A 15,910-nucleotide genomic window follows, 5' to 3' on the forward strand; every position below is an offset into this window, starting at 1 on the left:
TGTGGTGGTTATGTCAGTATGTGTCCGTCCGTCTGTCCATCTGTTCCTCGTCTAACTCGAGGACGAAAAGAGACAGTGATGTCAAACCTTTACCAACCAATTTCTGTGAGTTTAAGCTTTAAGCATCAGTGCTATGCATTATAAGCCGAATTTCTGAATGTGAGCCGAGTGTCAAAAAATTTCCTTGCTGAATATCGCATGCCAAGGGTCGGTAACCCTCGACTCGCGACCCGCATGGGGCTCTTTTATGAAGTTGTCCTAAAAAACAGCTTTAGAAATTCACCTTTTTAATTTTATTACGAAATAGAAGGTATACACTTGCAGCAAATAATTAATTTGTGACACTAATTGTTTACTTTCTGGCATTCTTTTGTTTTTTATTATCACAACCTACTCCGGTGTATACACATGTAATTCATTAACGGGTAGGTACTTTCGTAAAAAATATTGAATAACCTAAAAACTACGGGGATTAAGCACAGGACACCTCTTATAAGAATTGAAAAGAACACAACAGACAATCGAATAGCGAAATAAAATAGTGGTAGTTCCATTTGAAAAAGAACAGTTATGGCACTTTGAAGTTTGAAGTGTGGAAATTTTGCCATTTCCTTGTGCACACCCTGTATATGACTAAATGCAATAAATAAAACGTTGAATGTTGCTGTATACTTATAATTGTTTTTACGTTTTTCTTTAGGTTATCGATTTCGGCACTAGGCCATCGTCAGACCTTGCTGAAATTACATTTGTGAAGTGGTGGATAATATAAAGTTAGCGGCTTACCGTCATAAAATACATGTAATACTGAAATTCATCGATAATGACTTAATGCAACTTTCTCTTGATCAAAGTGTTTAACGTTATTGATCAACTTCATAATCAAGGTGACTACGATTCATCAAAGTGAGATGCTTGTTCGGAAAAAAATTAATCAGATGGCAACGTTGACAAAAAACCAAAAAGTGAATAGGTTTTCGTGTAGAGGAAATGGAAAAATATAGTATTTAAAAAAATTAGTTATTTGTTGACACCGTAAAAATGAGACACTGTACATTCAGCAATAATTTCTGTAGATCCACAACCGTGTGTAGTTAACACTGGCACAAAAGATTTTTTAAATATTTTTTACTAGGTATGAACTGGGAAACACCAACGCACTGTTGCAAGACCCTGTATATAAACACATACTATAATATTGAATATTGAATGGAACGTATTTCTCTACTTTTTGAGATAAATTGCAATAAAGCCATTTGTAAACAGTATTATATGGTATAAACTATTTTTTGATTTTTTGTATGATCAACAAATAGCTATCCATTGGTGGCGATATTCACGTGTTGTTTTTCTCCTTGTATTTTTTCATCCTCTACGGTCATTTTTTTATTTTAAATTCTGGTCCCACGATGTTTACTTTGCAAAAACATCCAAAAAATTTTTTTAATTTTTATTTAACCTAGATTGACTGGGCTATAAGAAGTATTTTACACATCCGAAATTATTAGGCGAAACACATAATACAAAACCAAGGCAACTCTATCGTCCTCAAGCGATTTTTTGCGGCTGAAAGTATTCTGACCATGAACAATGGGAATCCAAACCGATCATCGACCTCCAAACTGAAAAAGACATTTTCATGAAACGAGTAATAATTAAAACTTTCAGAATTTCCGCCCCGTCCGGTACCAGACAAATTGAAGACAATCAACAAAAGTTAAAATCAAGATGACAAGTGTCGCTCGCTGTTCCCTTCGTTTCGTTAATTTACTTGATTGTTTATGACAATTTAAGTGAAGTCATATGAGAAAGGAGGTCAAGTTTTAATTTGTCAATAAAGAAGTATACTAAACAACTTCTGTGCCTTATTAATTGAAACGATTGAAATGGGATATTATACCTACACCTATTTCTGTTTTACTTATTTGAGTTATTTGATTTTTTTATCATGCATTAATTCGTAACGCTAACATTCACGTTCGATACATTGCCATGACCCAAAATGAACTGCTGTTCTCCATAAATTAAATATCAGAATTAATTGATGAAAGTTTTCTCATTTTCGCTACGTCGTTAAATAACCACCTATTCCCTAAAGGGAAAAGTGAGGGTTTATCCACAATTCCGTGATGTACGAATTTTTTTAATGTAGGTCATCATTGATTTGAATACAGAAATGAAATGAAGGGCAGGAGATTGTATTGAAAATTCCGGCCGTTGAACCAAGCAATTTGCATCATTTTTAATGCGTGCGTGACGCGCTTTCATTTAAGACCATTAAGTTTTCAGTATTTCCTTACATTTTGTGAGAAAATTGGCACTGGCAAAACAGAATTTCGTAATTATACTGGATATTATAAAATATTGATAAAAAGACGCCCTTGACATTTCTTTAACAATTACACAGTACTACCCTTCACCTTGTTACTTCGTACATGTAAAATGTGTAAATGTTTTTCACATAAATTTGCATTTTCATATTAAATATACAGCCCTATCCGGAAGAAAGTATGAAATTTGTCATGCACGTACCTAAGCTTTCATCTCTGCTTTCGGTCAAGTTTTTCTGTGAAAATTTTCGAAAAGAATTGTCAGTACGGAATCATTTCTGGCATATTAAAGTCATATAATGCCGACCCAATCCGGTCTATCGACCGCATATAGGGTTACTCCGGACGATGTAAATAAATGAAGCTACGTTTAGTCTTGTCTTGATTATTTCTAGACTCCTGAGGTTGCGCTGTTTAAATTGCGCCCGCTGACTTTTAGTGCGTCATCATAAAAAATTGATACGCGGACAGCTGGTCTCTCCTGGCTTATTGGATCTTAGGTAGTGAAAAGTTGAGCTTTTTTGTGAATATTTACAAAAAATTGGAAGGGTCAATGCGGAAGCATTTCTAGAATCTTTGAACCATATAATTTCATTGAAAATTGAGTACTGCAAGTGGTGTTATTAAACGTCATGTTATATTTGAACTAAAAAAAATAGTAACTAATAAAAAATCTTATATTTTCCATACGGAATGGGTGTCCAAACCACTTCAACCCTATTTTTTTCGATTCTATGTATCTATCAATGGATATATTTCGTCCTGAAGTTCCAATCGCTTTCTCCTTCGACACTCCGCTCTGGAGATATGAAGAATTACAACTGATTACGATAAGGGGCCGAGGAGGAGGACTGTGGTTGGTAGAAATGAATTTATTTTGTTGAGACCTTTCATTAGAGTATCATCATAAAGGATAAAACTAGTTCTTCCAACCACTTATTTTGGGGGGTTTAATTAGAATACCAATTTCTAACAACCCCCTCCCTCCTTACCTATCTCGAAAGGGAGTCGCGAAGGAAAGCTATAGTTTGTATAAATCAATTCCTTTCGACGAGAATACCGTGAAGGGTAAAATGCATTTGTAAATATATTTTTTGTACTCCAGAACTAAATCCACGGCGTGTTTTGTCATTAATTTAAGGGACGAAAGTGTCACTTTTACTTTGGAAGTAGAAATGAGCCTGTGACGAAAAGGAAAGGCCCAACGCGAGAGAACAATGTAGGCAGTCCGCAGTCCGTTTGAAAGAATCGCCATCGATACTGCAGGCCCGTGTGTTGGTGAAGGAGATATTTAGCAGATTTGGAGTCCCAATGGCGGAACTTTGAGTCATTTTCAGAATATGTACCAACTACTGGACATCCAAAAAACTAGAATGACAGCCCTCCACCCACAATATTTAATATTATAATTATTAAAGAATTAATTAAGGTATAACTAGAGTAAAACATAAAAATGAATTGCAACCTTTGCACGAAAATTAATTCTGCCCCTTTGCATAATTTGTGTTTCGCACATAACAGTCATGAGAACGTATAATGGCACTCACGTTGTAAGATAAAACGTGCGAAAAGTGCCCTTGCATTCATATTGTTAAAGTTGATTGATAAATGCGACATTAGTATTTACGACAGCGTCGTAATATTGACATTTGATACCTATTGTTACAGGTAATAACATAAGTATATAGATTGAGTCATGTTATGACCGGATATAAAGCTATCGTCCATAAAACCGTGTATCGAAAATATTAGGTATAGTGAAATCGGATGTAATTGACACATAAAGGGCGTAGTTGTGTGTTAACCTTTTGGAAATTTGACGCAGTAATTACCTTCTGCGAAATTATCTTCTCTACTGATTTGTAACGATATACGCAAACTAGTAGTATAGTATAGCCGGTTCAAAATCAATGTCACTGGAAGGTCAAACGTAGACGTGGGTTTGAAACTCTGCTAAATAAATGTCACTGGCAAGTCAAACGTAGACGTGGGTTTGAAACTCTGCTAAATCAATGTCACTGAAGATGAAACGTGGACGTGGGTTTGAAACTCTGCTAAAATCAATGTCACTGAAGGTGAAACGTGGACGTGGGTTTGAAACTGCTAAAATCAATGTCACTGAAAGGTCAAACGTAGACGGCGGTTCTTGCCTGAACTAAAGTGGTTATGAGCTAACGTCAAGGTCAAATGGTTCTGAACTTGGGTCAAGCAGGACCTTGAGTCGTTGCCTCGTAGGTAACAGGTCGATTGTGAAAACTAAAGTGGTTCTGAACTATGCTCATTGAAGGTTGTAACTCGATCGTGGTTTATTTCTTGGGTAATGGTGCGTATAAAGGGTTTAGCAGAGCACCGTAGAAGTCATATTCATAAAGAATAGGTACCAGTAAGGATGTCAAAAGTAAATAGGATAACTGCGAAAGTGAGCAGACAGAGACAAGGAATAGACGATTTACTAAGAAAAATTAAAAAGTTGAAGTGGGATTTAGAAGTGCTAGATGTACAGCGAAAATTGAATAAAATACAACTAAAGCCAAGAAGTCCAACGCGCAATACAGGAGAATGCCGAAAAAATTAAGTGTGTTCAAGCTAATAAGCAAGAATTATGAATTACGACGCGTCGCTTAAATGAACCTAAATGTACCTACTTGACGTACTTATTGATAGAGGAAAATAAAGATTTGTATACATTGTATTTCTTATTTTACTTGACAAGTGAACTGGTCCATTTACCCTAGCAAATAATAAAAATATTAAATACAAAGGCCAGTTTCTTATGCATTCGAATGCAAATCATAATTTCTAATTGATTATGTGTTCGATTGATCGATTATAAAATTTTATACCAAAAACCTTTATAATATAAATGACATCCTAATTAATCATGTAGGTGAGGCGTACATTTAAATAGACATAAAGCGCAAATAATAATTATTAATTTTAGCTCTAGGAACTTCTCGTAAAGCAAAATGAATAAAACGCGCGCATCTACTGCACTTCCAATGGTGCGCATTAATTTGCATCTACAACTAATTAGCTATTCTTAAAACGTCGAATTACCTACGAATGCAATGTTTTTGGCATTAACACATCTATGATAATCGTTATTATTAAATACATAACGAAAAAATGCGGCGACGTTATTGTAAATGAACCCGAATCAAATATGTGCAATTTTTCATGTTGAGTTTTCTCTAAAAAAATATTAAGCGTGAAATTGTCTCATGCACACGTATTTGTTTGACCTAATTTCTATAACATCGTACCTAGAAAAGATTATGCATAGAAAAAGTGCATCGCACAGAATTTAAACGCGCGATAAAAAGATATTCAACCCGCAACTGCATATCCGGCGCGCGGGAACGAAGTTCATTCTTTGGTCAGCTGCGGAAACGCGCTTTGAATTTTACTACCGTTATTCGTGAAAAAATTGTTTTGGGTGTATTTATCAGTTTAAAAATTCCAAAATACGTAAATGTAGCTTTTCTTAAGTGCAAATGTGTAAGTACAAATTAAATTTTCACGGCACTTTTCGGTAATATGTAGAGGACCTCATTTTGCGGTTAATGCATTGAAATTTTTGGAAAATTATACTTCCAATAGATAAAACACTTCTTATAAAATGCATTTGCCTTTGAGAAAAATTTTTAAACTGCATAGAACCCACGACAAATTTAAAAATTCCAGGAGCGCAAAATTTTTGAACTTATTGTTAACCCTTCCCCTCTACCCCCACCACCCCTGGGTAACGTACCATACCATATCAACTCGTTTTGCATCTCTTTCGCTACTTACGGACGTACATCTTATTCTCTATCGACGTCCACCTTTACTTACTACACACGCTTTTCCATTATAATGCAACTCACTTTACATATCTACTTAACCCATTGCATTGTGCAAAGTTACACTTATGCAACTAATCACACTACGTTATGCACTTTTGGTTGCATACTTTTTCCAATGTCACATTTCTTTATTAGCAGGTGATGTGAACAATTTTTTTTTGTTCAATGTAAACGACAATTATCTTACAACCTTTTATTTATTAAAACTATCTTACAACAATTTAATTTATTACAACTATATATAGACTATTTCCTACCACAAAAATTAACAAAGCTTAAAATGTACCGCATGTCCCCTTCAATTTTTCTTTCCTCCATCCGGGACGCCTCCACTTGACGTTCCAATTGAGAGGTTTTGTCCTGCGTTTCTTGCAGTTGGATGGCATACTTCTGCAGCATTTTCTGCAGAAGTTGGTGCGCCTGGGAAGCAATCTCCCGCGCTGCAGGAATTGGAACCGCCGAAGTGGACGGCATCTCAGGTGTGTACCCCGCCTCCTGCCCTTGAATTTTCAACAGGGCTTCTAAATTTTTCTCGCCACATTTGCGCCTGTAACGATGAAACAAATTTTTAGTTATATTCGATTTCATTTTTTTTTAACAACTTACCGTCTCTTCGCACACACCCTGGGATCGACCGGTTCGTCTTCGGACTTTCCGGCCTGCTCTAGAGGTGGAAGAGGAGCTCGAAATTCTGGTGGTGGAGTGGGCGACTTCTGCTGCTCTGACAAATGTGGCGTTGGGACAACTCTACAAAGAAATAGGTGTGTTCTTGAAACATGTACTTTCCAACATTAATTATTATTATTATTATTAAACATAAACTTTTATACTAACCGTTCGCTGGAGTATAAATGGTCCGCAGCGTCACCTCCGTCTAATTGGGCCATCACTAATTCCACATCAAAATTCTCCCACAGGTTGGCAGGAGTTCTATAACAAATTATCATTGCTACATAAAATCAAGGGCACAATTAATGATACTTACTGGACTGTTGAATTATCCGAATGGATGGTGATGACACTACATTGGTCACCATCCATAAACGGCGCCGCCGGGAACGGTTTATTGTTACCGGGTACCACTTTTTTCGGCGAGTGGGGGAACAGATTATTATCGGTGCAAGTACTACTGTTCCCCACTTTGTTGCTTTCTAACATGTTCTGTAGAATGTTAGTTGGTGCCGGTTTTTTCAATGATAGTTTGGATTTACGTGACGACATTGTAATTGTGTTAATTCTGTTGCGCGACGACGATAGAACTGACAAACGGAAGGAAATTTCTACTATTACAAACTCTCTGTTATCGTTTGCAAAATACTAAAGAGGGATATATTTAATAAGTGAGAACAACACATCGTATGATTTCCGGAATCAAATAACTGCATTGTCAGCTTTTGAACACCTACTAGTTGCTTACAGTCTTGCGCAAAAGGTGACCTTGAACACTTTGTCTATATAAGGCGATAATTGCCCTTAATTTGGTTACTTACACCTTCACCTTTCCACTCGTGGAGATTTTCGAGAGTACGAGTTCAACACTATCAACACGCAAGGTGACTGTGGAGAGTTCAATCCGGCGTAAATTTTAACAGTCTTGAGTTAAAGTTACAGTAAGTACCTACTAATTACAATGGAGTCTACATCCCTGGCAAGACTTAGCAGTGATATAGTTAAGACAACCCGAAAAGCTGTTGCATTATTAAAACATAAGTCTGAATTTGTAAAGCACATTTCGATAATAAGGGAAAACATTTCTTTGCTACGAAATGCTATCGATAACAACATTCATTTAGATAGTCGTAGTGAAAATCCCATTACGCTAGAAAGTAATTTGGCTATATTGAGATACTATTTAGTTACATTACGCGAACAATTGAAAGATGTTTCGAGAAAAAGCGGTTGTGGAATAAGTCATACGCCTGCTCCTTCTACTAGTGATCGTAATTCGCCAGTCCTAATTTGGCAAACCTTAAATTCTTGCTTTCAAGGTAGATTACTTACTGGTATTATTGTAAATACCGGTTTCAAAGACCCTTTAATTTTCTTAGAGAAAGCATTCGGCAATGTTGTACGGAAAATTCGGCCCATGTTAAGGCAAAGTATGTTGAAAGTTAATGTGTCTCTTTCTTGTGACTTTGTAAACCCCAACAATCTTGACGTCAATATAAAAACTTTTGCCACAAAAAATTCGGTTCTTGACATTGGCACTAATCTCGGAGAGTGGTATCTAAGAGAGGTGTATCATCCATTGCAGACAAAGCTTGGGGGTTTCGAAGAATGTAATTCGGGGTGGGCGTTAAGGGAGGTTTTGTATTTAAAGGTAAACATAAATAAATATGTTCCCATTAGGGGGGGACGCTTTTCCACATATATTAATCTCCCTCGGTTTATAGCTTATAAGAGAGCCGTAGTGAATGTTAAAAATAACGATAAGTGTTGTTTCCTGTGGTCAATTGTCTCGGCTCTTTATCCGGCGCAATCGAATCCCAACCGAACTAGTAGCTATCCCCACTTCGATGCGGTTCTGAATCGTGGATCTATTCAATTCCCAATTAAAGTAACCGATATAAAGAAGTTTGAAAAGTTGAATAATCTCGCTATTAACTTATACTGCATAGAGAAGAGAAACGTACTGCCTTTCATGTTGAGTAGAAATCATGCAAATGGAGCCAACCCGATCAATTTGTTAGTCTTGTCATCCGAAAATGGCATTACTCGAACCGATAGTAATAGATCGTACCATTTTGCTTGGATAAAAAATCTCTCTCGCCTATTGTCGTCGCAACTATCAAATAGGGAGCATTCCAAATTTTTCTGTCACATATGCTTAAATCATTTCTCTTCGAAGCACATACTGGAAAAGCATACCGTCCGCTGCCATCAAATAAATAAATGTGCACTAAGATTGCCCGTTGAATCTGAAAAAATTGTGCAGTTTTCTCACTATTCGAATAAGGAAAAAGTACCGTTTGTGATTTATGCTGATATAGAAAGCATTTTGGTAAAGTGTGACAATTCTTGCGGTGTGGGGAAAAACACTAACCCATTTCAAAAGCATATACCTCATAGCATTGCGTTTTATTTCAAGTGTGCTTATGACGATTCACTCTCTAAGTTTTTTTTGTATCGGGGCCCGGATTGTGTAAAATGGTTTATTAGTCAGTTGCGTACCATTGCTATGTGGGCAAATACAAAGATTAACAACCCTTTGCCGATGGAAAAATTGAGTGCAGCTCAGCAGAATGATTTCGAGAACGCCACTCATTGCCACATATGTGAAAAGCCGTTTTTGGAAAATGAGATTCGTTGTCGCGATCACTGCCATCTCAGCTCAAAATATCGCGGCCCAGCGCACCAGCAATGCAATATAAACTACCAAGACAGTCACACAATCCCCGTGGTCTTTCATAATCTGAGTGGATACGATGCGCACTTCATTATCCGCGAACTTGCAACCGCTATACCTGGCCAAATAAAACTTTTACCTTTAAACAAAGAGAAGTATATTTCGTTTACGAAATATGTGGAAAATACCAGCATTAACTTTAGATTTATCGACTCCTTTAGGTTTATGAGCAGCAGTATAGAAAAACTCGCTTCGTACTTAGGAGACGACAAAAAAACTATAGCGAAATCGCAAAGTCGCAACGATGCCGAATTCAAATTGCTCATGCGAAAGGGTGTTTTTCCCTATGAGTATGTCGACTCGTGGGAAAAGTTAAATGAAACCCGATTACCGCCGAAAAATGAATTTTTCAGTTCGTTGCGTAACGACGGCGTGAATGACGAAGATTATGAGCATGCTTTAAATCTTTGGAACGTATTTTCTATTCAAACTCTCGGTCAATACTCGGATTTGTATTTGAAAACTGACGTGCTTCTTTTGGCAGACGTATTTGAAAATTTTCGCGCCACTTGTCTGAAAACCTACAAACTCGATCCTCTTCATTATTACACTGCGCCGGGCCTCGCTTTCGATGCCATGCTCAAAATTACAGAGATTAAATTGGAACTATTAACAGACATCGATCAAGTTATGTTCGTAGAGAAGGGTATTAGGGGTGGAATCACTCAATGTTCCACTAGATACGCGAAGGCGAACAACAAATACATGAATGACGACTATCGTCCTGACCTTGAATCGATTTATTTAATGTATTTTGATATTAACTCCCTTTACGGAGCTACAATGTGTGAAGCATTGCCTTATGGGGAGTTCTCTTTCGTAGACGATTTTGAATCGTTAGACATATTAAATCATCCCGATGATGCAGATATCGGTTACATTGTGGACTGTGATTTTGATTATCCGAAGGAATTACATGAGTCCCATAGCGACCTTCCTTTGGCCCCCGAACACATGTGTCCTCCCGGCTCTAGAATAAAGAAATTAATGCTTACTTTGTTCCCGAAACGCAACTACGTATTACACTACCGAAATTTAAAGCTTTACATTAAACATGGACTGAAACTTGTTAAAATTAACCGTGTGTTGCGTTTCAAACAATCGGCGTGGTTAAAAAAATATATCGAATTGAATACACGTATGAGAAAACAGTCTACAAACGATTTTGAAATAAATTTTTATAAGCTAATGGTAAATAGCGTTTTTGGAAAACTGATGGAAAATGTAAGAAAATATAAAGATGTTCGCTTGGTGACAAAGTGGGAAGGTCGCTATGGCGCTCGTGCGTATATTTCCAAGCCAAACTTCCATAGCTGCACTCTTTTCGATGATGACGATATCGCGATAATAGAAATGAATCGGTTGGAGGTATTTCTTAACAAACCAATTTATGCGGGGTTGACGGTTTTAGACGTATCGAAAACTTTCCTCTACGACTTTCACTACAATTATGTATTACGGGAATTCGGTGATCGCGCAAAACTCCTGTACACCGACACTGATAGTCTTGTATACTCTTTTGCAGTGCCGGACATATATCAATCAATCAAAGAGAACATTAATCGATTCGACACATCCAGTTATAACCCAAATAATCCCTTTGGTATACCTCCTGTCAATAAAAAAGTCCCCGGATTGATGAAAGACGAAAACAATGGAAAAATAATGTTAGAGTTCGTGGGTTTAAGGGCAAAAATGTACGCGTACCGAGTGGACGACAAGGTGTTAAAAAAATCAAAAGGTTCGACAGCCGCTAGTATTCGTGAAATAACTTTACAAGATTACAAACGTTGCTTGTTTAACGATGACATTGTAAAAAGGGATCAATATCTAATTAGGTCACAGAAGCATTCTGTGTTCACCATAAGGCAGAATAAGGTGGTTCTTAGTCCTCACGATGATAAACGTTCTATCAGTTTAAATTGTATCAATACGCGGCCTTGGGGCTATAATTTGGCCTAATCCGCATATTTCGCGACCTCGAAACATCTTTCAATTGAATGCCTATTTTTTCAGATTATGAGCAACAGTTGCGGAAATCGTTCGGATAAAAAAGTGCAATTGGAGCGAGAATTATTTCAATCGTCTCACATAATATATACAAAACATTTAAAGAGTGCTTTAATGGACATTTGGTCAATTGAAAATTATGTGATCATTAATCAAATATTGCAAAACATTGTAATACCCGACGAGTGCTTCAACTGGTGCATCAAATCGACAAACGTTTGTTGCAATAAACTAACATTTTTATTTGACAAGAAAGAAGAACTTGACTGTACAGTTAGGCACTTTGTAAACAGATTTAGCATTTTAAGTGAAATGTGTGTTAGTAATAATCTTGCATTGTTACCTGAAGTTCCTTTACACATCAGAATGTATATCCTGGATTTAGTTAAGGACGCTCAATTTAATGTAGATAGCATAGTGAAAAATTATAAGAATTTTTTGTGCATAATGGACGATGCCATGTGTACGGCCATAGAATATGCGAACGTCAAGGCTCTTGAAATGTTGTATGATATTTGTATAAAGCGAAATGTGCAGTACAGATTTAGGCCATACGAGGACGCTCGCCATAAAAAAGTCTATAACTGGATACTGGAGAACATTCGCAGAGGCAGCGAAGTTCCAAACGCATCGCTGGGATGGACATGCGGGCCAGATAGCGCATTTTGGCCCTCTACCCAATTAAGCGACTACAAAAGAACATTTACGCTCCTTAAAAAAATCATGAAAGATGAACCAAAGGGAAATGTGGTTGTTAAAAACTTTGTATGGTAAAAAATAAAACAGAATATAACAGTTTATTTTAGTTTTATTTGTAATAGTACATCATACATTAAATAAACTTATAAAACTACGTTATCTTTATCAATCCACGACCTCTCGTCTAATCCCCACCACTTTACGTACACCTTGTCTTTCTTACGTTTTAACACTTTTTCCACCAAATATACATCCGAATACTTGGCTTTTTGCAGTTCTTGTTCATAAAATCCTCCTAGTATCGATTTTCCTTTCATGTCTTCCAATAAATACGTCACCGGATTGGTTATTCGAACTTTTACAATTTTGAAGAGTTCACTGGACCAGTTTGGTGTGTATCCTTTCGCAAATATGGATTTAAATTTGCTAATTCGAACAACATCGCCAACATTAAAACGATATCTCTTGTTGAAGAGCTTGATGTGGTGGTAGGCGTACAGATGTGTGTCGCCCTTTACTTCGATCGGCTTCATCCCCGTTGTTCGATGTTTACGATTATTGTACTCGCTCGTGATTGATTCGATTGCATCAATCCATACATACTTTCCACGTAGACTAAACTGACGATACAAATAATTTTTGATCGTCCTAATTGTTCTTTCGGCTATGGCAGCTTTCTTTGTGCTGTACGTGGAATAGTGATTAATGCTTTTCTGCGCCATCAATTTGTTAAATGATTTGTTATAGAATTCCTTCCCGGCATCGGTTTGTAGATTTTTCGGTCTCCGTTTGGTAGTTTTGAAAATATCCTGTATGGCTTTTGTCACCTCCTCACCCGTTTTAGTCTTCAATCCTCTCGTCCACAGATATTTTGAAAAACAATCGATAACTACTAATATGTATTTGTAGCCTTTATTCTCTTTAGCGTAAGGTATAAATTCGGCTAAATCTGCTTGCCAAAGATCATCGAACCCTTTAATAACGGTGCGCCTACGTGGGAAGTTTTTGCGTGCCGCTTTATGTAGCTCGTTTACCACCTGCTGCATCCTCTATTACTTTATGCAAGGCTTCTTTGACCGCTTTCAACTCTTCCTTTAGTACTTCCACGTAATTGCGAAGACCATCTACAGGGGCTTTAGCGATCTGCATATAATATGTGAAGTATCCTTTATTTATGGCATCGCCGTCGTCTACTGGATCGGCCACATTCATCAACCGATTTCCGTTCAGATCCAGCCTTGTTGATAGGTAATGTTGTAAGGTTACAGCATCATGGCGCTCAATAGGATCCTCAACATTACTAATTAGTCTCTTACTTTTCACATTTATAGTATCGTCGGTAATGGAAAATTTTGTCTTGAGCAGTTTTCCAAATTGGGCATGGGTATGCGAACGTCCGAATTTATCCATGGCGAATGTAAGCAAAAAGACGGAATGGAGGTATTTATACTAGCTGACGTAAAAATCGTTGCGTGGGCTTTTGTATGTAACCCTCTTCGTATAGCTCTTCCACGATTGATATTATATCATTTCGTACTCCTGTGTTTCCTGCCATTTTTTCACCCCATAAAACCTCCAAATCCCTAATCAATTCATGCACGCTATTCCAGTATTTGTATTCGATCGGTCGGTCGAGTTCCTTGAATAGAGTAATACCGCTACCCGATTTCGCACGCCCCTTATTCGCCGCTTCCTCCTCCTTCAGTAGAGGCTTTATTATAAGCGTATACTTTTTGCTCTTATTGCCACGAATCTGTTCGGTGGGGTCGTAATTGCGCCGTGCGACATGAGTTGCTATTATTATCTGCTTATAGTTACTTCTATCCTGCTTGGATACTAGCGATTCGTCCGGTTCATTCATGATGATAAGTTCGTATAGCCCTGCAGTACCTTTGTACCGGACCCCGTTAATGACCAAATCTTCGTCATCTATCGTCACCTCCGTCTTGCCCATTCGCCACTTATCCGTTTCGACATTATAATGAATTCCAAAGGTGCTGTCAATTGCATTACTCGTATCTCTTATCATGCGCTCAACGTATATACGTGGTAGGTGTTTGTATTGTTCCAAAAAGGCTTGCGAACCTTGCATATCAAGTAATGAAGCAGATGATTCTGATGCAATAGAGGACTCGTCTTCTTCTTCCTCCAGTTGATGCTCTCCTATCACTGTACTCTGTAGAAATGATGGCGGCTGTCTCAATGATGGAGTAGCCGTGGGGTGAAAAGGTCTAACCATAGGACTAATATCAGTTGGCGGATATTTTTGAAAGTAGGGAAGTCTAGCCAGCGGACTGATCTCGGTAAGGGAAGAGGGCCTTCGTCTCACTCGCGAGTAATAAGGTATCGCAGGAGTCGTACGTTGGTGTGGTGACTTTCTTTTTACAGGAGATTGACGTTTTTTAGGGGGTGATGTAAATACTTCGTCCTCTGATGGCTCCTCCTTTTTCGTTTCTATAACCAATGATGACGGCGGTTCGATTTTCTTTACGATCTGAGCTAGCGGTTGAATTAGCGGTTTATACGTTCGTACAAATTCCACTTCTTTAATAAAACGATCCGCTTTGAGACGATTGTACTTTTGCTGTATCGCTTTACGCGCCTGAACTATTCGTCGTTTCAAGGCCATCTCCTTATTATCCATGATCAACGGAACAGGTAAACCGATATCAAATGAACAGATCAACTGGAACAGGGTCTGTTCCCCCCAATAAAGCTGTTAAGCTGTTCAGCGGTTAAAGCTGTTCAGCTGTTAGTTAAAGCCGTTCAGCTGTTAAGCTGTTAGAGGTATTAAAGCTGTTAAAAGCTGGTAAAGCTGTTAAAGCTGTTACAGTTGAACTGAACAATAAACATGTTTTCATGGTATTATATAGTGATCGAAGCCTTTCCTGAAACGACCGTTTTGCACATCCGCATCCTTATTTATCACCATAAACCCATACGGGGTTCGCCAGCTTTCCGAACACATCTCTCGAAACAGCTGCATGGTTATTATGGGTGCGACATGATCTTCATAAATATGTCGCAAATTCAAGTCGTCCTGTTCGAATAGGACAATTCAGTTGGCATTATCTCTAATCAATTGTTTAGGAATTTTAGAATACGTCTGACCCAAGTAGAAACAATCGATGGCGTTATGCCTGCCCATTGAAAAGTACGCTCTAATATTATCCTGTTTTTCACAAGCGATATCGTCAAAGATAAAAACCGAATTAGGTTTGGCAGCACTGGGCTCCATAATGTCCGCGTTCTTGTTGAATGTGAAGCAGCCAATATCCTTCATTGGTTGTAAAATTTCCCCCAAAACCCTATATTTGTCCTGATTCAGCGATTTGGAATAGACGTACACGTGTTTGAAGCGAAGACCATTAGGTTCAGTTAGCAGACTGAGCATCGTATTCGTTTTACCACAATTGGACGGTCCACAAATGACGCATCTTACGCTGTTTGGAAGTAATACGCCATGGGTTTTTTTGTGGTCCACATTTGGCGTCGTGTCGAGATTTTGAACGAGCAGCTTTTGCTTCTGCATCACTACCTTCATTTTGGGGTCGCGGTTGAAATAAGACTACGAACATTTTTTATCATTACATTTTATTTATACATTAAATAAATACAAA

General features: G+C 37.7%; 2 protein-coding genes across 2 annotated transcripts; one reads left to right on the forward strand and one right to left on the reverse strand.

The window, feature by feature from the left end:
- Positions 1-6,072: 6,072 nt before the first annotated feature.
- Positions 6,073-7,456, reverse strand: LOC116166958. The gene is made up of 4 exons (XM_031482180.1): positions 7,161-7,456; positions 7,010-7,105; positions 6,782-6,922; positions 6,073-6,722 (listed from the first exon to the last, which is right to left on the reverse strand). Exons 1-4 carry the CDS (start codon positions 7,394-7,396, stop codon positions 6,422-6,424), a joined length of 774 nt encoding a protein of 257 aa, XP_031338040.1. The 5' UTR covers positions 7,397-7,456; the 3' UTR covers positions 6,073-6,421.
- Positions 7,457-9,353: 1,897 nt separating this feature from the next.
- LOC116167105 lies at positions 9,354-11,543 on the forward strand. The gene has a single exon (XM_031482345.1). The coding sequence runs from the start codon at positions 9,354-9,356 to the stop codon at positions 11,541-11,543; it is 2,190 nt and encodes a 729-aa protein (XP_031338205.1).
- The last annotated feature ends 4,367 nt before the right edge of the window (positions 11,544-15,910 follow it).

This window comes from Photinus pyralis, unplaced genomic scaffold (genome assembly GCF_008802855.1).
Source record: "Photinus pyralis isolate 1611_PpyrPB1 unplaced genomic scaffold, Ppyr1.3 Ppyr1.4_LG3b, whole genome shotgun sequence".
Taxonomy (NCBI): Eukaryota; Metazoa; Arthropoda; class Insecta; order Coleoptera; family Lampyridae; genus Photinus; species Photinus pyralis.